At 36.7% G+C, this 26567-nt stretch overlaps 1 protein-coding gene across 3 annotated transcripts in view; it reads left to right on the top strand.

Moving 5' to 3' along the window:
• SGCZ (sarcoglycan zeta) overlaps nt 1-26567 on the top strand; it is a 1203249-nt gene that overhangs the window by 1097674 nt on the left and 79008 nt on the right. For 2 of the 3 annotated variants that reach the window (XM_054497724.1, XM_054497723.1), the window contains one exon: nt 18854-18976. The exons of the other annotated variant lie outside the window; for it this stretch is intronic. In XM_054497724.1, coding sequence (XP_054353699.1) covers nt 18854-18976 — 123 coding nt within the window. The remainder of the gene's footprint in view (nt 1-18853; nt 18977-26567) is intronic. 3 annotated transcript variants of the gene reach the window in all.

Below are 26567 nucleotides of genomic sequence, written 5' to 3'. Positions count from 1 at the left end.
TATTCAATACTTTTATTCCATTCTAGTTTTATTGCTCTGGTTAAGACCTCCAGAATAATGCTGAATATAACTTAACAATAGGCATTGTTTTCTCCTTTCTTAGTTTACAGGGAAAGCTTTCAATATTTCACTATTATCAAGTGTTTAATACGTATATGTAGATTAGAGGTTAAGATGGCAAGTTTGGTAAACGCTTTTCTCATGGGTGGTGTTAAATTTTGTGAAACAACTTTTGTAACTATGCTGAGATAATATTCCGTGTTCTCTTTCAAACTCTCAAGGTAGTTAAAACATTTATTGATTTTCTAGTATAAACTACCTTTACATTCCCAGAGTAAATATAGTGTGCAGATATTGTGCATGGGATTTTTATTTTAAGAGTAAACTTATCTTGTAATTTTTATTGCATGTATTATCTCTGTTGAGTTTTGTGGCAAAATTCTACTAACCTCATGAAATCTGTTGGAGAGTGTTTCCCATTTTTATTCTGTTCTCAGTAAGAGTTATAATTTTCAAATATTTTCTTCCTGAAAACCTAGAATCTGTGTGTGTGTGTGTGTGTGTGTGTTCATGTAAAAATTTTTAACTATTTCTGTAATTTCTATAATACTACAGAAGTATCCAGGTTTTCTATTTCTTATTACGTCAATTTGGTAATATTTTGTAGGCATCTACTCGTGTCAACAAAATTTTTAGATTTATAATATAAAGTTGCCATGAAATATTTGTACCATTTTAACACCTGCAATATTTGTAATAATGTGTTTTTGTTACTATTTATTATTTGTGAATGTTTAATTTTTTTCTTAATCAACTTTGCGACACATTAGTCAATTTTTTTTTTTTTCTTCAAGATGGTGTTTCGCTCTTTGTTGCCCAGGCTGGAGTGCAGTGGCATGATCTCGGCTCACTGCAACCTCCACCTCCTGGGTTCAAGTGATTGTCCTGTATCAGCCTCCCATGTAGCTGGGATTACAGGCGCCTGCCTCCCCACTCAGCTAATTTTTGTATTTTTAGTAGAGATGGGGTTTCACAATGTTGACCAGGCTGGCCTTGAACTTCTGACCTCAGGTGATCCGCCCCCTCTCGGCCTCCCAAAGTGCTGGGATTATAGGCATGAGCCATCACACCTGGCCATACATTAGTTGGTTTTATTGCTTATTATAATCTACTTTTGTCATCACTGATCTAACATATTTTGTGCTATATTTCGTTTCTTTAATTCCTGTTCTTGTCTTTATTATTTTTTCCATCTACATTGTTATGAGAAAATCTTCATACTGTAATATTCTCTTCCCTTCTGCAAATTGAGAAGGAGCAGAGAGACCAAAGAATGAGTTGGACGAGTCCAGCTGGATGAGTAGATGAGTTTATTAAGGCTTCCTTACAGAGCACTCCTGGATGGTAACAGGACAGCTTTGGAGATCCTCACTGCCTCCTGTCTCTAAATTGCTTTTTAGCTAATTTTCTGGCTCTCTGCCTACTGTGCTTGAGCAATAAGACTCGATTTCCTGGCTGGTTCTCACATGCTCTCCAGGATGTATGGATCTCAGGGAAACCTGCTGCTCGGGTGGGCATCGTGGCCTTGGCTCACTGCACAGCCTTCGGGGTTCAATCAGTGGACACATGCCCTTAAGCAAACTTGTATGGAATCTATAACACTACAATCCATACTGTTCTCTAGCTTTTGCATTCTTTCCTCCAATTTTGTGTGAGAGTCCCTGAGTATGAGAGGAAGAACTATACAGGCCTATAAGTGTACCCATGGCTTTGTGCATACAGGCCACATATACAGTATGCATAGCAGCATACAAAGGAGAAACTAACTATATTTATGATGCCTGCTAGTAAAACGTATCTCTGGTTTGAGGTTAGGTATGTAACCAATTTGAGAATGAGTCAGAGAAACCTAATTGGGCTATATCATGGCTCTGAGTTAACAAATAATTTAAGGGGTCTGTAAAATTACTCTGTTTATCAGGGCTATAATTATAACAGGTGTATTAGTCTGTTCTCAGGCTGCTAAGAAAGACATACCCACGGCTGAGTCATTTATACAGGAAAGAGGTTTAATTGACTCACAGTTCCACATGGCTGGGGAGGCCTCACAATCATGGCGGAAGACGAAGGAAGAGCAAAGGGACGTATTACATAGCAGCAGGCAGGAGAGCTTGTGCAGAGGAAATCCCGTTTATAAAACCATCAGATCTTGTGAGACTTATTCACTTCCATGAGAACAGTATTGGGAACCACCCCCATGATTCAGTTATCTCCACCTGGCCCCGCCCTTGTCACGTGGGGATTATTACAATTCAGGGTGAGATTTGGGTGGGGACTCAGCCAAACGATATCAACAGGTAACGCCTTTAAGAGCTTATGTTGGTTCTCTGTTGATTTGGTGAGTGGGGATGCCCACCCACCTCTGGGTGGATGCAATCCCCGGTGAGCCTGAGTTGTATTACTATTACTTTGGAACAGTCACTTTAGTTCTGTCATTAGAAAAGCAGAGTATTTTAAGGCACACCATTACCATTTGATAGGGGGAGGTATCAATATACCCAACAATTGAACTTGTTGCTGATTGCTGCTGTAGTCAAGCCTTGCAAACACTATCCACTCTATGACTGCTCTGCAGGTATTGGTGCTGCCTCATGTTGATATTGTAAGCCTCTTAGACTTCTATCAAGCATAGCTGGAATCACCTCCCTTCTGGTAGTCGTTATGGCACTCTCCACTGCCATAAAACCAATCTAGTATGGGGGCACTGTCCAGCTCAAATTCAGGTTCACATAGCCATTGCCACTTGGCAGATCCATTGGTGTTCTCAGGAGCACAGTCTGGCCACCTGCTTCAGGAGCATGGCTCCGAGTTCCAGAGGTGACCCTGAGAGTTTGTCAGGCCTATTTTAAAGGCCATGCCAAACCTTCATAGGGAGTGATGCCATGTGTGGTAGTGGGTGACTTGTTTTAAGTTTGTATCCCTTTAGGGAGATTCTTAGTCCAGGGCCTTAAAGAGCGCTCCTGGAACAGTACTGGCAAGTCGGTTTTTAACAGGTCATTTTTTTTTTTCTTCAATGAGACTGCGCATGTTGTGTTATATGATAAATGGGACCTCCAGTCTATGTTTTGTTCTAGTGCCCAGTGTTGGATACCTCCTTTCTAGACCCATCAGTGAACTAGGCCCCAGAGTTATCAGTGGGGTCCCCATATGGTGGTTGGCCTGGTAGGTGGCTCCACTGCCATGCTGGCCCCCTCCCCTGCATTCAGAGTGGATAGGTCCAAGCACTTCCTGCAGTGCTTAAAGGACTAGTGATCAGGACACTCCTTTGTTATAGATAAGTGTGTCATTTCTGCAGGGTGTGTAATTATGCCACCCTGGAGGTCGGCTTGGCTAGGAGGTCTTCAACTTGCGCTCACCCTTTTATGGGATTTTTATTGTGACGGACTGTTTTCGGTGATGGGCTCCACTTGTTGCAATGCCCTATACGTGGCCAATAGTTGTTGCTCTAAGAATGTATGGTGGGATTCTGCCTTCTTCCATAATTGAGACAAAAACCCTGCAGGTACCATTCTCATTGGTTATTTTTGCCACAAATCCCAATATATCCCTCTGGCATCTCTAGTGACTGCTAACACAAAAGAGTGCTGTGGCAGAGAGGCCCCTAGTGCTTGGGCTGGTTTCACCAATATTTTCGGTTCATCAAATACCTCTTGCTCTATATGTGTCCAGTGATGATTTTTTTTTCACTTTTTATTTATTAGGGTGTATAATGGGTGGAGGGTTTATACCAAGTGAGGAATGAGTATCTTCTAGTAGCCCAGTAAGTATAGGAAAACCTGGAGTTAGTTTTCTGTCTGGGGAACAGGCTGCTGTGTGCTATGTTACCCATGACAGCTTAGAGTATGTTTCATGTCTTACCCAACTGGGAACTCTCAGGAATTTGATGACTGTGCTAAGGCCCTATATCTCTGGGGAATTACCTTCCCATTTCCTGTCTTTTAGGCCATCCATGACTATTTGTAGAGCAGTCTCCTGATTTGTAAGAGCCTCTGAGGTTAGCATGTTATCATTAAGATAGTAAAACGGGGAGACTGAGGTGGGCAAAGAGAATCTAGACAGGTCCTGTGCAACCAGACTGTGACAGACAGTGGGGATGTGCAGGAACCCTTGTGGTAGCTCCTGAAAAGTCCACTGTAGGCCCTCCTAAGCAAAGGCGAACTGGTCTCGTGAATCTTCTGCTAAAGGGATACTAGAAAAGGTATTAGCCCAAGTCATTCACAGTGTGGATGCTTTCCAGCTTAAGGACCACTTGTTTTAACAATTGAGCAATATTGGATACGGCTGCATGTACAGGGGGCACCACATTGCTTAGATTATGATGATTTCCCATCATTCTCTAGATGCCATCTGGCTTTTTCACAGGACACATGGGACTGTTGAAAAGGGGGCTTTGGGCTGACCTGACATTTGTATCTTACATAATTTCTGGATTGTTTGGGTGGTTTTAGAGTGCCCCCGTGGCAGGTAATACTGTTTTACATTTACTGCCTGCCTGGGCCGGGGCAAGTGTATAAGCCTCCGTCTCCTTTTGGTTTGCTGATTACTTTATGGACTCAATCCTTGTCTGTACCTCAATGAGGTCTGCCAGTGCTTCCCTCCTATCACAGAACTGATTTCCCATTAATGGGCTCAGAAGTGTGGCCAACGCCTCATGTCATATCCCTTTTTACATTGGAAATGACCTAGACATTTAATGAGTTCCTAAAATAATTTTAAGCTTTTAAAGTACATAAAAGTTTCTCCTGTAAGCATTTATCTCATTTACATTTACTCATTTATCTTTAACAGTTTATCTGTATTACTCATGATAACCTAGACATTAGACAAAACTAATCATCATCCCAAGTTATTCTCCTGTTAACCATTTTTATAGCCTGTGAATATCAGGTGTTTACCTAAGCAAGAAGTTTAAACACATGGGCATCTTTGCTGATGATTCAGAAAATTCAGCTGTTTTCACTTAACCAATAGTATCAAATTAGTCTTGCTTATCAATGTATCAAACAAACAAACATCCAATAGCCTTTATCTTGGAACTCTAGTCATGAGAAAGCATCATAAACTCATTATTTTATAAAAGACAACTGGATCTAAATTATTTCTAACAAAATGTGGACCTGTTCACATGGTTTGCTAGCCTCAGTAGCTAATCTAATGAAGGCTATGGACCAAAATTTTGAGTAAGGCAGTTGCAATAGCAGTTGTGTTCTAAAAACCTCTTTTACTTTTTATTTCCTTTAGCTTCAAATGTTTTCAATATTTACATTTAGCTAGAAGTGACTGAACTGTATAAGAAAAAATCAGCCAGGCGCAGTGGCTCAAGCCTGTAATCCCAGCACTTTGGGAGGCCGAGGCAGGCAGATCACCTGAGGTCAGGAGTTCGAGACCAGCCTGGCCATCATGGTGAAACCCCATCTCTACAAAAAACACCACAACTAGCCAGGGGTGATGGCTCCTGCCTGTAATCCCAGCTAGTCGGGAGGCTGAGGCAGGAGAGTCACTTGAACCCAGGAGGCAGAGGTTGCAGTGAGCCCGGATCACGCCACTGCACTCCAGCCTGGGTGACAGAGTGAGACTTCATCTCAAAAAAAAAAAAAAAAAAAAAAAAAGAGAGAAAAGAAAAACAAAATCTCCAAGTGGCCTTGAATTGGCAATAACATTAACAGTGAGTCTTATCTCAAGACCAGTAGTTTAAAAACAGCAGATTCAAAGCAGATAGAAAAGGACACAGAGGGCCGGGCGTAGTAGCTCACGCCTGTAATCCCAGCATTTTGGGAGGCTGAGGAGGGCGGATCATGAGGTCAGGAGATCGAGACCATCCTGGCTAACATGTCGAAACCCAGTCTGTACTAAAAATACAAAAAAAAAATTAACCAGGCGTGGTGGTGGGCGCCGGTAGTCCCAGCCACTCGGGAGGCTGAGGCAGGAGAATGGCGTGAACGCGGGAGGCAGAGCTTGCAGTGAGCCGAGATGGCGCCACTGCACTCCAGCCTGGGTGACAGAGCGAGACTCTGTCTCAAAAACCAAAAAAAAAAAAAGGAAAAAAGAAAAGGAAACAGACAGATAGCTTTAAAAGATTTTACTTAACTCTATACTTGTAGGTTAAATATTTGAGCGCTGATTTTTTGTTGTTGTAACTTGCTCATCAGTTAAATTATGCGCACAAGAAAGGGCCGTAATAATCTGGAGTTCTAGAAAACCTGGCATGCCTTCAGTCTTTTGCAGGAGTTTCAATCCTTTCTTCCTTCCCTGCTCTCAGTAGCCAGCCTTATTGCAACAACAGCACATTTGGTATTCTTATGGTTCTTTAATATCGTAGCTTTTTTCAGTAGGTGCCCAGTCCCCACTGGCATTTTCCAAGTGTCCTGATACTCATCTGGCAACCCACAGAAGTCAAGCAGCCAGGCAACTCCACCCCACAGGCATGTTGCTGACCACTCCAGGATTTCCCCCACAGATGCTCCTTCCCAGTGACTCATTGCTTACTCCGTACGATCCTTGTCTGTATACCAACCGTTACACAAAACCTTGGTGATGTAACATGTCCTGCCCCACCAAAAGTAGGAAGGAGCTCAGAGACCAAAGGATGACTTGGACAAGTCCAGCTTGATGTGTTCTTGAGTTTATTAGGATTTACATACACGGCACTCCTGAATGGCAACAGGACAGCTTTCAAGATCCTCACTGCCTCCTGTCTCTAAGTTGCTTTTAAGCTAATTTTCTGGCTCTTTGTGTGTTATGGTTTAGCAATGAGACTGTTTTGCTTGATAGCATCTCAGATACTCTCCGTAATGTTTGGGGTCTGACACCGGCTCCTAGGCTGGGTACCGTGGTCTTGGCCCCCCACTCACTTGAACCTAGCTAGACTCAAGCAGTGGACATATGCCCTTGAGTACCTGGTGGGGACACATTACACTGCATACATTTTGAGAATTTATGTTTTTATCCTTTTATATTTATTAGTTTCTAACTTCTCAACTTAAATGTTGGACTATTAATATTAAGACTTCTTCTAATATAGTCATTTGAGGACATACATTTTTTGTCAGTACTGACTTGGTAGTATTTCACAAGTTTTGACAATAATATTGTAATTATTCAGTGTGAAACACTTTGTAATTACAATTATTTAGAATTTGGCTCATGGCTTATTTTAAAGTTTTTAAATTATAAACATAAAAATTAGTTACTTTTTGTTTTTCATTTCAAAATTAATCATGCTGTGGCCAGATAAAAAGTTCTGTAATTTCCATGATGTAATATGTTAAAATATTCAATTGAAAAGGAGTACTTTATGGTTGTTGGATTAAGTGTTCTGTGTAGGACCAGTATGCTAATGCTGATAATAATGTTTTGTTTCATTATTTACTTTTTTGTTTGTACTACTGATAAAGCATTTTATAATCTCCTATTAAGATTCAGGATTTGACAGTTTCTTTTTGTTGTTTGGTCCAATGTTGCTTTGTGTTTTGAAAATCATGCATTCGTAATAATGCAAAATTTGAAATAGATTCATGATGATTCTAGTTTTTGTTGTTATGGAATAACACCTAATAGATATATTAATGTTTTGTAACTACAGGTATACCAGTACAGTTTCATTTAGTATTTGCATAATATATCATTTCCTATCTCATCAATTTAATTATTTTTGAATTTTATGTTTTAGTCTTGTGTGACATAAACTCCCAATGATTGGATTTGTTTTTATATCCAGCCAGATAATAATTGACTTTTAACCTGGAGTGTTTAGTCCATTTGTGTTTAGGGTAATTAGTGACATATTTGAGTATTTCATCTTCTTTTCTACCTCCTTTTTTTGTTTTGCTCTCTTGCATTGTAGCATTTTTTGGATTGCATGTTATTTTTATTAATAGTGTTTTTAAACATACTAATTTAGAATTATTCTATTATTTTCGTAGTTATGCTAAAAGGAAAAGTAAAAATGTGATTTACAGAAGTCTATTACTTTGTATCTTAAGATGGCTGGGGATAATGCAACCTCAGAATGCATAACCTCTAATTTATTCTTTTCCCAATTTATATTCCATTACTTATGTGCATTTTATTTCCCTATATTTCTCAAACTAAGACATTACTATTGCTTTTTATATTCAGTACTTCTTAGATCTACTCACATTTTTCCACTATAATTAAAAAGAATTCCTTCCCATATCTCTGATTTTTGAGCTGTCTTCAATTCCTTTTATATGAAAATAGTCCTTTATAATTTTCTTCACATAAATTTATTTATGATTAGTTCTCTCAGGTTTTATTAGTCTGTAAATATCTTTGGGCATTCAACCTTGGATGATAATTTTGCTAGACATAAAATCCTAGAGATTGACATTTAAAAAATTTTTTCTTCTAGGGCATTGAAGATACCTTTTATAGGTTGAATGATATGCCCTTCAACCCACCCCAAAATTAATATGTTGAAGTCTTAATCTTCAGTAACCGAATGTATCCTTATTTTGGTATAGGATCTTATTTGGCAATAAAAATATCCAAGTTAAAATGAGATTAATAGGGTGGACCATACGATATGACCCCTGTCCTTGTAAAAATCAGGAAATTTGGACGCACAGATACATCAAAAGGGAAGATGATGTGAAGAGATATTGGAAGAAGTCTAGAACAAATCCCTTTCTCAGAGCCCTGAAGAAGGAACCATTTCTGCTGACACCTTTATTTTAAACTTCTAGCCTCCAGAATTGTGAGACAATACATTTATATTGTTTAAGCCACCCAGATTGTGGTCTTTATTATAGCAGCCCTGGCAAGGCGCACCATATTCCATTATTTTATTTCCATTTCATATTGAGAGGTCAGTATCAGGTTAAATATTGCTCTTTGAAGGTAATTTATCTTTATTTTCTCAGTGTTGTTTCTTTCTTATTTTGGTGTTCTGCACATTCACTAAGATGTGCTTAGGTGAGGATTTTATTTCTTGAGAGTAGGCTGGGCATACATTGAGCTTCTTGAGTTTGTGTCTTTCATTATTTCATTATGAATTTGTGTGTTTCATTCACAGTCTCCTCTCTGTCAGGAATGCCAGTAAATTTAAATTAGAAGAACATGTATGCTCAAGTGTTTCAGCTACATCTTTGAACACATTTTATTCTCCATATAATTGTTTGGCATCCTTGTAAAATAATCAATTGAACCATGTACATGTGACTACATGCATTGAGTCTGTTTATGGACTCACTATTCTGATAAACTGATGTATTTTCTATCGTTATGCAATATCAGTGTCTCGATTAATGTAGTTTGATAGTATGTCTTTAAAACAGGTAAAGTGCTTCAATTTTGTTCTTTTTAAAGATTGTGTTAACTATTCCAGGTCACTTACCTGTCTGTGTAATTTTTAAGTTAACGTATCAAAATTGTATTGTATTGATCTATTTATTCTATATATTTTGTTTTACCTTTCATGTTAATTGTTTGAAACTCTATTTTTCATTATTATTCTCATTACAAAGTAGCTTTTTAAATCTCTTTAACCATTCTAATATCTTTTTGAAAGGTTTGCAGTCATGTATTTTAGCATGTCTGTTTTTATATTTAAAATGTATCTCTTGTAAGATTTGTAAACTTTAAATTTTTGTTTTTGTAAAAATTTTATGGTAGTGTTTAGTGTCTCTCCACTTATATTTAAAATGCAATTATTGATATATTTCTGTTTGTCTATCATCTCGTTCTGTTTCCTGTACATCTCCTCTATCTTTTGTTTATTTTATCCTCTGTTCCCACTCCATTTCATCAGTTGAGTACTTTTTAATGTTCAATTTAATCTGCAGTATTAGCTTTTTAGTTAAGCCTCTTTTACTTGTTTCACAGGTTCATAGACGTTGTATTTGTGCTTTTCTTAGTCTTCATTTCTCTCCGTTGTCTCATTTGGAGAGTTGTTATACACAACTTTTCAAGTTCACTAATTCTTTCTTCTTCAGAAGGAATTATAATACGCGAATTTAGTCTCATTTGCTGATTTTTTCACTTAACATATTGAATTTTTCAGCTCTATGCATTTCATTTTCTTTCTTTTTTCTCATTTTTAAAATAAATTTCTTTGCTAGGATTCCTCTTCTGTTCGTTCGTTATGTCCATCTTCCTTTACATCTTTGAACATCTTTATAATAACTTCATATCTTTGCTAACTCTAGCATATGCAGCAAATCTGGGCCCCATTCTTTTGCTGATTTTTCTCGTCGTTAGTGTAAATTTTCCCACATTTTTGCACATCTAGTAATTTTTGGAAAGAATAAACACGTCGTTGTCTCTCTTAAAAAAAAAAAAAACAACCTCTCAAAGCAGGAAGTTAGTTTATTAGCATATAAACTTGCTCCTGTTCAAGTATGATTTTAGACTTTCTAGACTGAATCTAAAATAGTTGTTATTTCAAGGCCCAAATAGTTTTAGTTCTAAACTATGGCACTCAGGGGCCTCAACTTCGTGTCCAGAGTGCTTAGGGAAATACCAGCACTCTGGTTGCAAGCCCAACATCTAGAATTTTGCATTGATAACCTTTGTTCATCTCACACATTCCGTAGTAGTCTTTATGTAATAATTATCATGTAGTATCATCCTGTCCATGTACAATGCAGCATTTTTACAAAGATTGAAGCATGCTCCTGTAAGTTTTCTGGAGAGCCTTGTAAGCTCAGCTCCTTTTCTCCATTTCATTGCCCCACAAATTCTATCCATATCAATGTCCTGAAATCTCATATCTCCTCCTGATACCTGCCAACACCAATGGGCTCTATTTCCCTGTACTGTGATTTGCAAATGGTCCTTAGGAAGACGATGTAATGAATGTGGAGTACACGTTGTATTTCTTTCTCTCAGAGATCACATCCTGTTGCCTTTTGTCTAATATCTGAAAGACAATTACAACAAACATTTTGCCCAGTTTTATAACTGTTTACATAAGAAAATAAGTCCAAGATTCATTTTTCCACCGTGGCCTTTGAGAGGCATGGCGCCGTTCGTGCTGTTAACCAATAATCCTTCCAGTTTAGCAGTGGGATTGTTCATTCCTGCATGTCTAAAAGCAGACTGGGCAATGGAATTTTCATTTGCTAATGAAATAAAATGTGATGTGTTCCTTCCAAATGAAAGGTGAGGCACTGCTGAGTTGGTCATATCCCTGTCTCTTGTTGCCACAATCTTGAAAGACTGTGTTGTGATGAAGCCTTCGACATTTGAATCTCTGGGTGATTACAGTAATTTAGGCATGTTTGCTGACCCAGGCTGGGAATGGGCATGAACAAAAAATAAGTCTTTGTTGTCTGGAATTTGGGAGATTATTCTATTGCATAATACACTTGGTCATCATTTGTTATATAAGAGCTTTAATCCAAATACCTTATCTGGTTGTCTTTTTCAGAAACCAAACTTTCTGTGATACTTCTTTGGGAACCACAAATAATACTCTTCAAAGCAAGCAATTCTAAGCATTCCATATACACTAGCTATAAAAAAAAATCAATAGTAACGCAGTTGCCTAACAATTTCATAATTTATTATGATATTGTAATGAAACAGTTATATAATTGGATTTTTTAAATTGTTAATTTTGACATTTATTCTTGTTCAGCATTTAATTCACTGATTTATAACACTAAAAGCATATTTCCACTAAATGAATTTCAGAAACAAGAAATCTTACTGTTATCAAGATGAAACAAAATAGTTTTTATATAAAAACTAAATGTCAATAAGCATAGCTCAGATATCCTTATTAAAAGGCATAAGTGGCAGGATAAATATATTAGGAGGTACTCAAGAAAAGACAGAAACTCTTTGATAACATTTTAATGAGATAATACATTCTCCATTTAAAATGGTTTCTGTATAGGATTTTTTATGTTAGAAAATGTAAATATATGTACTTTTAAAATCACTTTCAGTATGATATTTAAGTGATAAATATTCAAAATAGAATATTTTTAAAATAGAGAAAAAATGTGAAATTTCATGTGGAACTTGTACTTAATTGGTACTAGGAGATTATACTACTAGTTAAATACATCTGCAAATTTTACTTATGCAACTAACAAGTTATGTTACATATAGTTTAGATGAAACATGCATAAAAATAAATTAGAAAACTTTGCACCAACTCTTCATAATTGTGTTTAAAGTGCAACATGAAGGTCTCTTTTTAAGAGATCTTGAAACAAAATATCAGAAAATGCATGGAGAAAGAAAAATGAAGTATGAACAACTTATGCAAAACTACCCTGACAGATGTGTCAAAACGTAGCAGAAGACCAGGGATGATAAATAAGAAAAAGAAAAAAATTCCGAGGGGTTAGTGTTTTTGTTTTTGTTTTTAATGAAACACATATTAGAAATAAAAAGTAACAAGATGCAATGGAAAACATTTTAGTAAAATATTTTCAAGAAATGGGTTTGCAACTTTCACCTTCTACCCACATACCTTCCATAAATTATATGGTACCATTTTTGACACTAACAACTGCCAAAATGAATTTAGCGAATGTGGGATTACCAGAAGACATCAGGATTATTATCATTTTTTTCTTCGAAAGTACTGATCTGAAATGCAGTTAATCACAATCTCCTTTCATTCATTAAGTATTCATTGATTCTATACTTACGTAATATTTCTGATAGTATTTGTTCATTGCACGTGACATGCCATTTTTTGTTTCTATTTTTTTCTTTACGAGTCGAAAGGGACGTGTACCTATTTGAATGACTATGAGGTGTAAAAAATATTTACAAAATAATATCTCACCCATCAATTTTGTTCTAGCTACAGTTTGGAAATGTTGCCATTTTATGTTTGTATACAATGTAAAAACAATATTTTGTGCATATGTTGTTCCATTGGGCCCCTTAAATAAAATAGTAGGTCAAGGCCATCTGCATTCACTTCTCTTAGACAATGTAGTCCAATAGAAGTGGGATAGAGAGATCATTTTTACCTTATCCTCTTAAAATTCATAGAGGCCAGGCCCAGGAATGAATATCACATTCCTGGTGTTAGTTTATTAAATGGCTTGCTAGGGTAGTCACACAATTCCTTTATTAATATTACTGTTTTAGGAATAAAAAGATCCAGAATACAAGTGTTAGAAATATAATATTTATGCCATTAAGATCAGGTCTGAAATTGTCTAAATAGAAATGTAGTTTACCTAATACAAAGGCTATGAGAAAATTCACCTCAGAATATTTTTGTACCTTTCCTCACAGCACTACTTCAGGAAATGCTAGAGCATATTTTTTCTTTTAATTAAATACTGAGGATTTGTATGTGTGGATTTGGTGCGGGGGGAGATGCAGTGATCGTTGGAAGTGGAAGATTTCTAAAACTTCTATTTAATAAAGGTTAAGATGAGAGATACAGAGAATAATACATGAAAACTCAAAGAATAAAGGAAAAGTTAAAAAAAAAATCAAGTAAAAGAAACCCAATTTAAAATTTACAAAGTATTCAAGTATTCCTGGGGTGGTTAATGTACTGATTCATGTAATAGGAAAGTTTGTCTCTGACTCCATCCAGCTGTTTCAGCAATTTTCCCAAGAGTGTCGTTCTATGCTGGTCTCTCCCTTTCTGCCCTTTCTTTCTTTTTTCACTAACTGGATGAATTCTCAAGCAGACTGCATCCATATGGAGGTACAGCTAGCCTTAAAAGCTCCAAGTTTATATCATGCTCGGTACCTATAGTCTTACAAATATATGCCTCTTTTTCAAAACTTGTATCAGGAGAGTGTTGGAGTCAAGTGCTTATGCTTGAATCAATTGCTTTGGTCAGAGAAAATAATACTCATAACAGAACTGGACAATTACTAGCGAAAGATAGTCAGCCCCACATACCCCTGTGGACTGGCTACAGGAAGTGTGTTGTCGGTAAAGGAGACGGACATGAAGTGACAAAGGAGGTAGGAAGTAGCAGAGGGATGTCCTGGGAGCCAGTGAGGCAAAGATTTCCAGGAAAAGTAAATGAAAGTGTGTCAGATTCTCCTAAAAGATCAAGTAAGGTAAAAAATCAAGGATTGGCCCCTTAATTTACTGACTTGGAAGTTCCTGGTAATACTGATGAGAGAATGCCTGATTGAAGTTAGCTTTAAGGAGACTATGAATGGAGGAACTGAAAATGATGTTCAATAAGATGCTTTCAAGAAGGTTGTCTGCCAAGGGTCTTAGGAGGATGGGGTACTGGGAGCAGGGGGAGACAGTAGCTGGCAGAGGAAGGAAGAGTCAACATACGTTCTTCAGAAACTTATTTTTAATTTTGTTATACATCATTAGCAAAAAAGTTCCCCCAAATATTAATCTTGTGGAATGTCAAGTCATACCTTCTCCAGGAGGTATAAGAGTTAGGAATACAGTAGAGCCACACAAAGACTCCCTTAGCACTTAGGACTTAGCACTTAGGACTTAGTACTCAAACAGCCTTCGCTTGAATCCTAACTCTAGAGTGCATTACGTATAACATATTAGGAACATGTCTTAAATCTTAGTGCCTTGGTTTCCTCATCAGTCAAATAGGGATCACCTCCCATGATTGTTATGAGGATTAAATTAATTAATTTATATTTGTAAAATGCTTGGATTGCTGCCTAGCATATAATAAGTCCACTAAATGGTTAACTTGAAGTTTTGTTTGGAAAATGTAGGGACAAAGTAAAGAAAAAGTAGGTAATTCCTTTTCCAGGGATCTCATACAACAGATTTTCTGCAAATGTTGCACAATGAGTTCTTAATGACTAGCATAGGGTAAAATAAAAGAACTCACAATGCGTATTAGTCCGTTTTCACACTGCTAGTAAAGACATACCTGAGACTGCCTAATTTATAAAGAAAAAGTGGTTTAATGGACTCACCGTTCCACATGGCTGGGAGGCCTCACAATCATGGCTGCAGGCAAGGAGGAGCAAGTCACATCTTACGTGGCAGCAGGGAAGATAAGAGGTTGTGCAGGGAAACTCCCCTTTGTAAAACCATCAGATCTCATGAGACTTATTCACACTCATGAGAACAGCACAGGAAAGACCTGCCCCCATGATCCAATTACCTCCCACTGGGTCCCTCCCATGATATGTGAGAATTGTGGGAGCTACAATTCAATATGAAATTTGGGTGGGGACACAACCAAACCATATTACAGTGTATATTTACATTTATATTTCACGAAAGCAGCTTATTTTGTTTTGTTTTAAACTTAGTTTGTTGTTGGTTGGTTGATTGGTTTGGCCCACGGCAATTCTAAACCAGGAATTTCTGAATATAGAGTTTAGTTGATAATTTTGAATTTCACTTTTGTTTTCCTTGTGGAAATTTTGAATCTTTTAGTAATACTATTCTTCAAGGCCTTGAAAATACTGACAGGCATCTAAGATTAAAGTGTAGAGTTATATAGAAAAGAAAGGATGATCATGACATGTTTGAGGAAGACACACTAGAAATAAGCAGCTGTATCCATTTTTATCTTTGTTTTGTTTTCCTTGAATTACTGCTGAATAGTACCAAGAGGAATCTTGAAAATATATATTTGATTTTCTTTGAAGATTTTTATGTAATAGAAGAAAAATTTCCAATTCATATATTTGACCAATGTACTGTAGAACATACAAAGACCAGTATTTAAATTACTGAATTATCTCTCCTTGTCAGCCAAAGGTGACTTTGGCTATTGATTAAGACTGCAACAGATGTGAATGTTCAAAAAAAGTGATGGAGCCATCTCCGAGAGAAACAAGAAATTGGCTTTATGGTTGTCCTTGGTGATGGTGGTGGTTTGTTCTTTTAAGAATGTATATAGAACATTTAAAAAGCTAGAGAAAATATTTGCACCTATATCTAATACTTCAATCTTTTTATGGAACCTATTATTTTGCTTACATCTTTTCTTTTTTTTCTTACCAATTCCCTTTCCATCTTCTATTCTTGACTTCTCTTTGTTGACTGTGAGTTTATTGGCATAAACTTTCTCAGAGATATTCCTAAGGAAGTGTTTAGTCTTGCTACTTTAGTTAGCAAGTTGGTGTTTAAGATGACTAAGAAAATATAGCACTACCTGGATAATCCCGTCTCCCATTATGTACTTGTTAAGGAATCAGAGCTCCTTACCCAGAGTCATCTAGACACATCGCTTTCCTGCAACACTGGCAGCATCATTGGTGGATTAAGATTGAATGGGGCATTGTTGCTCCTCTGAGCAACTGAATCCTGCCTTGACCTAGCTTAGAGAACATGTGATATTACATGAAAAACAGATAAGTAACACAATGCATCTTAGAATATAATAAAATCAGTTTCATAAAGCCTAATACATTAACTTTAAGCATAAATATCCCTAATAATTGACTATATCCCCAAGAACATATCTTGTCATTTTCCATTTGCAGGAAAGAAAAGCAATGTATGTAAATGCAATATATTCAAAATTATTTTCTGATTTAGAATACTTACTATCAATGCATTGCTAATTGCTTTTAATTTTGCCTTCTGTAATTATGCTAATATGATGAATAAAGTGTAGTCTTCAGTATTAATTTTTATATCTATTTTTCAACTGGATGACTCTGCATGCATTTATTTATGGCTTAGATGCATCTCATCTATGTGCGTAAATATTTTCTTGTTTGCTTATTTGTCTTTGCTTATTTACATTTAATGAATTAAGATTTCACCTCACTTTACCATATCCAGACACCTCTCCACTTATTTTTCTAATAGTTTATATGTCATGCAATATAGCATTTTTATGTTAATAAGGTATCTTTCATATAATGACATTAAGTGTTATGCCAAGAAAAGTCTTGGTATTATGTGTGTGTGAGTGTGTATGTTTAACGTTATCTAATGTACGTCTATGCCATTAAAGTCAGTGATATATTTTGAGAATCAATTATGCTCAGCAACTGAGTATATTTGAAGGAAGCAATGTACTGAAAACATTGAGGTTTTATGTGTAAGATATCTATAATATCTTTCAGGCAGTTCAGGGTTAACGTATGCCTGAGTCCCTCAGAGTAAGTCACATGTATTAACACATTGGCCTCTGGCACAGTTTTTTGAACATCACCCAATAGTTGGATTAGTATGGCTCATTGTCTTTTATGGCACAAAATAAGATTAGGCTATGATTAGAAGAAATCACACTCAAGTGAATACAAGCTGTGGAAATAATGTTTTCAAGATCAAATGCAACAACTACGACCAAGGACAATAGGTCTTCAATGGTTTCCATATTTTCATTAAATTATATAAGGAAAGGTCTTTATTTAAAAATTTTTAAAAAGCATGAATTCTATTTTTAAAAATCTGTTATTTTAAACTTGACGGCCCAAAAGTTTAACATTAGTTTTAATCTTACTTAGCATAGCCCTGGTTGAAGCTTTTCAAATTTTTATGTGGTCCTGGAAGCATGTATGTAATTTCAGAATATTAAAAAAATACATATTGCTTTTGGAGAAATTAGCTTACATGTTATTAGGGTTTTAAATTATTTTTTCTCTTGTTGAATGCTCCTCAGCAGCTATGATGGTGGGGAGGACTAATTATTTTGCAGCCTATTGGCTAACATTGGGAGTAGTGCTGAGGTGAGGTTAGGGACCAAAGAATGGATGAAAGCTTAAGTCAAGTATTCATTCATCTATTTAATATTCATCTACTAATGCTACTAGAAGCAGACACATCTCCTAATTGAAGGATATTTTGGAATACAAAGATTATGTCCTGCTTTGAGGTCCTGGGTGTCATATATCTAATAAATAACGTGAATACATAAAGACAAATGAAAAGAACTATGCATCGCGTATGCGATTCGTATTTCCTTGACTCGGCTGGGTTCTGTCTGATAAGAGCTTTTAACATAAATAGAAGAGGAGGAATGTTTCTATCTTAATAGGAGCGGGAACTATAGATCCATATGCCAAACATGTTACGTCCAAAGAAAGAAATTGATATTGTGGGAAGCTCAATTACCGCTGTGCATTATCTCAAATTTCTTCCTCCTCCATTAATATTCATCTTCAAGGCCCAGTTAGATGTTCTTGCCGAAGCCTAATACTCAGACTAATTGTGTTTTCCACATATGGAAGCTGGCTTTGAGTTTTGTGTATAGATTAGTGTGTAGAATTGGCCAATAAGTTGGTTTTGTAATTACATTTATTTAATACTGTTTTTCAATAAATCAGGAAAATTATTGATTGGAAGATACATTAGGTACCACTAAGAAAATTATATATATAATTTCAGGATGTACTATAAAATGGATTAAAATTTAGTTACATTAAAGGGTAGAAAACATCAATATTAGAATCTATGACATGTAGACTAACTAAAGATTCATAATTGAATAATGCTTAACAAGTCCTCCATGATGTAGCAAGCATGGGTACTATTGTCTACACTGCAGAGGGAAGGCATGAGAGTCATTGAGTCCACAAGTACTTATTAAGCATCCAGCAGGTGCCAGGTATGACGCCAAGGTTTCAGCCTGCAACAGAGAACAAAGCAAAACATTGTCTCTTTTTGTGGATATGTGAAGGGCTCTTAACTGGCTAAACTCACACCCTATGTCAGGCATCTAGAGGTCACCTGTAGGCCTAACCAGCCTAGCACAGAAGTACATTCCCAAATTAGCCTCCTGAAAATGGTGACAATTTAAAAATACTAACTCAGATGCAAAACATACAGCAGAGATAAACAAATTAAATAATATATGCATTTCTAGTCTTTTTCCAAAAAATACATGTTAATGGTTTCCTGCATACCAGTTTCATTTTTAAACCTTTCCTCTGACCATAGGAGCTGATGCTGTGGAAGCTCAGTGTAAAAGATTTGAAGTGAGAGCCAGTGAAGATGGCAGGGTGCTGTTTTCTGCAGATGAAGATGAGATTACCATTGGGGCTGAAAAGCTGAAAGTTACAGGTACTGTAGATGGAGGTCTTGGAAAATTGTTTACTTCTTTAAAGAACATACAACTGCACAAGAAGCTTCTTAATAAGATGGATGATTCCTATGCCTAAAATAGAGTTACATAATCACAACGTTTGTTTTTCAAGTAGCCTTCAAATGGAAGGCACTGGTTGTGGTTGTAGAAAAGAATGCAAATATTAGCAGCCTCAATGACATAAAAGTAAAGCCATCTCTCAGGTGGAGGTAGGTGGAAGAAAATGATGTGGCTGGGCGGGGTGGAGATGAAATGCAAATTCTGAGTAAAGCGGACTAACAAATAATAATTTGGGAGTATTATTTTAAAATAAAAGATGTGTGAAGGAACTAAAATGGAAATTTTAACTTTAGAATTAAGTAAGGGGGAAGTTATAATAAAAGTAAACTAAATTCATTTTATATGGCATTCATAATTATCCTCAAAAGTATGTAAATAAACTAATGCTATGCACATATTATTTAAAAGTCATTATTATAATATCAGGGTCATTAAAGTCAACCACCAGCTGAAATTAAAATTTTAAAAAAGGTAAAAGTGGGACCAGGAGTGGGGAATAATTTGATGATAATTTTAAGCACAATCTCTTCTGAATTACTTGATTCACAACCATGACAAATTTTATTTTGATAACATATTTAACAATCCCTTAAAAGTACCCAAGGAGGTCTACATTTTAAAATACATGAAGAAAATAATAAAGTATATTTGACTTAATGTTTCCCAAACTTGAGTTTGGAAACAGCTCATGGGTATCTATCCATATTAATTTGGGTCAAACAGCCCTGTGGGTCAGGTGAGAGCAGTTAGCATGGCAATTGAAGAACACCAATTCTGTTCTTGGGTTGTTTGGGTTGAATCCTGCCTCTGCCTCTCAATATATTCAACTCTCGATGCGTCTGATTTTCCCTCATCTGAATGATTGAAATGATAATAACTTTAGTGGTCAAATTAAATGCATGTGTGTGTAGTTGTGTGATGAGAATGTGCTCAGTACATAATGAAGAGGTTGTGTTGGCTCTTTATATTATTAATGATGATAATATTGATATTGCAAATGTCAGAGACAAGAGGGCCTGTGTTGATTTCAAGAAAGGTGTATTAAACTAATGTGGGAACAGAAAGCCAAATACCACATGTTCTCATTTATAAGTGGGAGCTATAAATGATGAGAACACATGGACACACACTGGAGCCTATAAGCAGGTGGAGGTTGGAAGGAGGGAGAGGATTAGGAAAAATAACTAATGAGTATTAGGTTTAATACCTAGGTGACAAAATTACCTGTACAATGAACCCCCATGACACAAGTTTACCTCTGTAACAAACCTGCACATATACTCCCGAACTTAAAAGTTAAAAAAGTATTTAAAAAAGTATAAAAAAAGTTAAAAAAGTATTGGCTGGACGTAGTGGCTCATGCCTATAATCCCAGCCCTTTGGGAGACAGAGGTGAGAGAATCGTTTGGTTCAAGTCCAACCTGGGCAATATAGTGAGACCTTGTGTCTACCAAAATTTTTAAAAATTAACCAGGCATGAAGGTGTGTGTCCATAGTCCCAGCTACTCAGGAGGCTGATGTGGGAGGATGGCTTGAGTCCAGGAGGTCAAGGCTGCAGTGAGCCAAGATCACGCCAATGCAGTCTAGCACAAGTGACAGAGCCAGACCCTCTCTCGAAAGTAAAATAAAGTAAGATAAAATAAAAAGGTGTGTTATCAAATGGTGATGAAATTCAACAGGGATTATTGAATGGGGACCCTCACTGGGTATCCCCTGGCCTGAATCAAATCCCACCACCCTTACCCCCACCCCTACCCCCACCCCTGTCCCTCCTTTCCCTTGGGAGCAAGTTCTGCTGAGATGGTGGAGCCTCCACCATTGGGTGAGTGTTTAGGATGGTCCCCATGAATACTCACTTGGTTGATGTCCATTTTTCTTAAGACTTCTTGGGAAGGCTAGGAAAGGAGGCACATATGGAGGGTACAGATTGACCTTCTTGAGTCCTGAGTTAGGAGAGCAGGGACAAAGAGAGAGAAAGAGACTTCTGTTTGGCATAGAACACAGACAACTCAGAAGGGACATTGGTTGTAGGGCCCTGAGCACTAACATTTGAATTGCTTGTTGGTGAGTAAGTGAGGTGCCCTAGGGTAGAAATGCCTTCAGGGGAACTGGGCAATGTTAATAATCGTTGAACTCTGGTAATGCCTAGTAGTCATCACTCTTGAGACCAACATAATCCTGAGATAAATTTTAGGACATTACACACTTATCAAAAATTTATTTAATCCATATTCAGATATTCTCATTGGGTACTTTACAATCATAAGTAAAGGGAAATTCTAGAGTTCTTGGCAGCTTTTACGATCTCATGGAATTTTCACTTCTTCTGATATTTATATTACCTTTGCCTGTCTCATAATTGTTCCAGCGAAGTAAAGGGAGATAGTCACGTTCATTTTCTCCTTTTGCTTAGTAGCCCCGATGCCGTCCTTGAAATGTTGCTTGGACTAAGTGCTTCCTTAGCCCAAATTGGCAAGAAAGTGCTTCCTGAAAAATCTAAGTTTTTCTGCTTTTTAATTCAATGCCTTAAGGCAGTTATCTATTCTCTCTCTCTTTCTCTTTCTCCCTTCTTCCTCCTATTCCTTCTCCTTCCCCATCCCATGTGTGTGTAAAATGTGTCTATGTGTGTGTGATGTGTACGTGTGATTTATGTGACTGTGTGTATAGATGGATATATATGTTTCACACTGGCTCTCTTTTTTCATTTCTTTCTCTGTCTCAAATATATGCACATAGTTTTGCATTTATTGTTTATAATGTTTTTGATTGATCTGTATTTTCCAATTATCTCAGACGCCCCTACTTAATTAGAAGTCTGTGTCATATGCTTTCAGATGATCTTAATAAAATAATAAAATTACAAGCAGATTATTGTAAAAGGTTGAAACATAATACTTAGAATGAAAGAAACACCCACAAACTATGAGAGTGCCCGTAGCAAACAATGTTGACCTTTAACCTGATGCAGATGTACAATAGGGTGAATATTGTTGATCAATAAATGGTAAATGAGAGAATATTTCATTTGATTAGAACTCTCCTCACTATCCAATCACATTTCTATGTCTCCTAGAAGAGCCTATTTATCACTTACACACCCTAGAGTCACAAACATACACACAGGCACATAGACAAACTAATTCTTGCCAGGCCTTTACTCCTTACCAGAATAGCAGATATTAACTTTATAACAGCTTCCATTCTTTCCCATGATACTCCTTAAAGAAAGAAAAATAAAAATATCAAAGGCAAATATAATCTAGAATTTCATGTGCTTAGAGGAAAAAAATGTGCGTAGCATAGCATGCAGATTTAGAGCATTAAGACTGATTAGTAACCGCACATATACTTTAAAGCAGTGCTTGAATCATTTGACAAATAACAGTACAAAGAGACATTGACTCCAGGGTGCTTCATATAAATTAGATACCTGTGCTGACAGGACTTCAAAGTTACATGTGATGAGAGGTATGTGTGAAGTTTATTCTAGAATTTCAAGTTTGTGGCACAAATGTTTTCTATTTAAGCAGTATTTATAGGAATTAAAATGGATGCCTTTCAGCTTTATATTTTTTGAGCAATGCCATTTTATAAAGGAACTTGTCTTTCAGGACGACTTCAGAGGATGGATTCATTTAGACAAGAGGTGTGTTTGTACATCTGAGGCAAAATCAGTTATGACTATAATCATTCACAGATCTAGGGTAGCTCATGATATTTACATTCGCTCTACCTACAGAGCAGCAGGAATTTACTTGATACATTCAGATACTCATGGGTGTGAGGGGACAAAAGTAAAATGGTAAACACATACCTGAACACCACCACCTATCACTACCCCATCACCATAAAGAGCAATCACATGCTTAAGGTTTGTAATTTTTCACTCTTGACATTACTTGTCTTGCCCAGCAGAAGTTTGCTTAAATCTTACTATAATGATATTTATTTGACCTTAACATGTCCTCTCTGTATCACTGAATATATAGGAGTTTTATACTTTAGCTCACCTATGCACAATTGAAAACTATATTTTTATTTTGTATTCCCTACTATTGGCCAAAGGTATGACTTAATTCAATTATCTTTTGAGATCTAGTCAACAACAAGAAAAAAAGGAATAAACCTTTACACACACAAGTCTCTTAAATTTAGTGCTTTCAGGCGCAATCAATCAACTGCAGTCTGCAGTTTCATTCGTATTCCACATAGTATATTAACTTTAGAAAACAAATTTCATGAATAAGCCACTCTGCTTTAAAAAGTGAAACACATCAGCCCTGTAGAATTGTTTCATGGTAAATTAAAAGCTATTAGTTAGACTTAGATCTAGACCTATTTTTTTTCTATGATGTAAAAGAGGACGATAGTTAAATATACCAAGAGAAAGCATATCTATTTTTTTTAGACAGTAGCAATTAAAACTGACAACCTGAAAAAATCATGAAATCCAACTCTGCATCTACCCAATGCCCTAGTGTTTAGTTGAAAGCGAAGACTGTCAGTCCTTTGCCTCCTTTCTAATTGAATGGTTAGAAGTCTAGGCAAGTTCCGATGCTTGTTTGACAACAGAAGAAAGGACTTTCTGAAGAGCTGCCTTTTAAATTAAACACCATGCTTCTGGGTTACAATCAATATCTTCTGGTTTGTTTTTATTAGTTCATCTTCTACATCCTTGTTCTTGTCTATTAAATTGGCACACTGCGATGGGGTCAGCTTTGGACTCAACCTTTCTATTAGATAGGCCATTGTTCCTCTTCACTGTCCAAATGCCAAGAATGCGGTAACACTCCGGCAGCAGGATGGAGCTGCTTTGTCCAAACGGCCTGTGAAGAAATGTGATTAGATTAGGTGCTGAGAAAAGGAACGTGCAATCACTTCATTTTCTCTGCTGAAGCATTAAAGTTTGTAGACCTGGATCAGTCACTCAACTCAGTTTTCTAGTTGTTTTTTAAACTTACTGAGAATAAAAATTTCCAAGACACTAAACATTAGTACCACCCCACCTTCCCCTCAAATCTCCAGGTGAATCCTGATTTCAGGTTTTGAAGTGTATAAATAATAAAGAATGCCATCTTCACAAAATAAGCTGTTTCCTCTAAGCACCTCACCAGCGGTCCTCTTCATGATTTATTTTTTTAAGCTTTAAACGTTTCATATAGTTTTGTGAAAGCAAAACTTCTTGAAAATATAATTAAATAACAGGTGAAATGGGAGAACAGTCATAAAAGAGGACAGTTCATTCCCCCACCTCCTCCTGCAGCCACCAAAAAAGTGGTTGTATCAACTCACTTCTCTGTGTAGAGGTTTTAAAATTGTCCATTTGATGTTTAAAGTGTCTCTTACAGCTTTAGGTCTTAGACCCACAAAATCTCTTGGAGATATAATTTATCCTGCCATGTATCAATGAATAGTCTGATTTCCTATATATCATGATGTTAAAAACATACATTACTGGCCAGGTGCAGTGGCTCATGCCTGTAATCCCAGCACTTTGGGAGGCCAAGGAGGACAGATCACTTGAGGTCAGAAGTTTGAGACCAGCCTGGCCAACATGGTGAAACCCCCGTCTCTACTAAAACTACAAAAATTAGCCAGTGTGTTGGTGGGCACCTGTAGTCCCAGCTACTTGAGAGGCTGAGGCAGGAGGATCATTTGAACCCAGGAGGCAGAGGTTGCAGTGAGCCAAGATCCTGACACTGCGCTGCAGCCTGGGCAACAGATTGAGACTCCATCTCAAAACAAACCAACATAAAAAACTATATATATAGAATACGGTATGCAAGACTTGGTCGTAGTTACTTTGTCTGCTTGCTGGCCATCATTCAGGACCTGGTATTAGTACTGGTGGCTGCTCATGCAGACTTCTCATGGTTTCCAAATATCTAGCCTCCAGTAACAGTGAGTCCAATTCCTCTCATGGCTTGAATTTCTCCACTGTGATAGTGAATATTGAGTGTCAACTTGATTGGATTGAAGGGTGCAAGGTATTGTTCCTGGCTGTGTCTGTGAGGGTGGTTCCTAAAGGAGATTGACATTTGAGTCGGTGGACTGGAAGAGGCCAACCAACCCTCAGTCTAGGTGGGTACCATCTAGTCAGCTTTTACAGCTGTTGGGAATACATTGCCAGGTTGCACTGTTGAGACTGCATTACCCGGATACCTGGCTAATCCAGGATAAACTTCCTATTTTAAGGTCAATTTATTAGTAGCCTAAATTACATCTGCAAAATCTCTTTTGCTGTGTAGAATAATATATTCACAGTCTCTAGAATCTAAAGTATGTACATCTTTGGCAGGACAAAAGAGGTTATTCTGCCTACCATACTGTACAAAGTATTGAATCTCTCTAGGCTTGTTTTTTCTTCTATTAAAGGAGCATTATAAGAAGCACTTACCACATAGGGTTTTGACGAGGCAAAAAAAAAAAAAAAAAAAGACATGTGAAAATAACTTAGGACCTAAGCTGGCACAATTTTGGCACAATTACCAGCACACTGGATAATTTTTGTAGCTTTAGTAGAGAAGGGGGTTTCACCATGTTGGCCAGGCTGGTCTCAAACTCCTGGCCTCAAGTGATCTGCCCACCTCGGCCTCCAAAAGTGCTGGGATTACAGGCATGAGCTACCGCACCTGGCCAGTAATGTGTGTTTTTAACATCATGATATATAGGAAATCAGACTATTCATATGGCTATGTCTTCAGTGTTACGTGAGAGAAAATAAAATTTATATAATTTGAGCTACTGTATTATGGGGATATAACTAGTATTACCTACCCATCTTCTTTCCCTCTTTTTACATTTTCTCTAGAAGCATCAAATATTTCCAGATACTTAGTAAGAAGTACCATTTTTTATTTCTGATATTGAATATATAATTCACATTTCCTGTACTTTCAACTTTCTTTTTTCATCTACTGACCAATGTTTTTTTTTATTTTTCTGCACAAGTATTTATTTTACAACTAACAAACAAATAATAGTAATGTCATTTAAAATTATCACTTGGTAAAAATAGTATTATCAAATACCAAACACCGAAGTCTCCTGTGCTAGAGAGTAAGAAAAATGCTCAATGATGGGGACATGTCAAAAAGACATATGAGCCAGTTTGTAGATGCTTCTATGGGCTGAGCATACACACACACACACACATATACACACATACGTATATATATGTATATATCATGTATAATATGGTATATTAAATATAATATGTATATACATTTTATATATATATGTAAAATTATGTGCTATATAATGTTCAGCCAATGAAGGACCACATATACATTGGGTGGTCCCGTGAGGTTATGATGGAGGTAAAATTTCTTATCACCTAGTGATGTCATAAGCATCCTAAGGTCAGAGCACAACATACTACTTATATGTTTGTCGTGATGCTGGTGTAAACAAACCTACTTTGCAGCCAGTCATAGAAAACCAGAGCGCATACAGTTATGCACAGTACATAATGCTTGATCATAGTAAACACTATTACTGATTTATGTA

This window comes from Pongo pygmaeus, chromosome 7, assembly GCF_028885625.2.
Source record: "Pongo pygmaeus isolate AG05252 chromosome 7, NHGRI_mPonPyg2-v2.0_pri, whole genome shotgun sequence".
Classification (NCBI taxonomy): domain Eukaryota; kingdom Metazoa; phylum Chordata; class Mammalia; order Primates; family Hominidae; genus Pongo; species Pongo pygmaeus.
The sequence above is the reverse complement of the archived record's forward strand: the minus strand, read 5'-3'. Positions and strand labels throughout refer to the sequence as shown.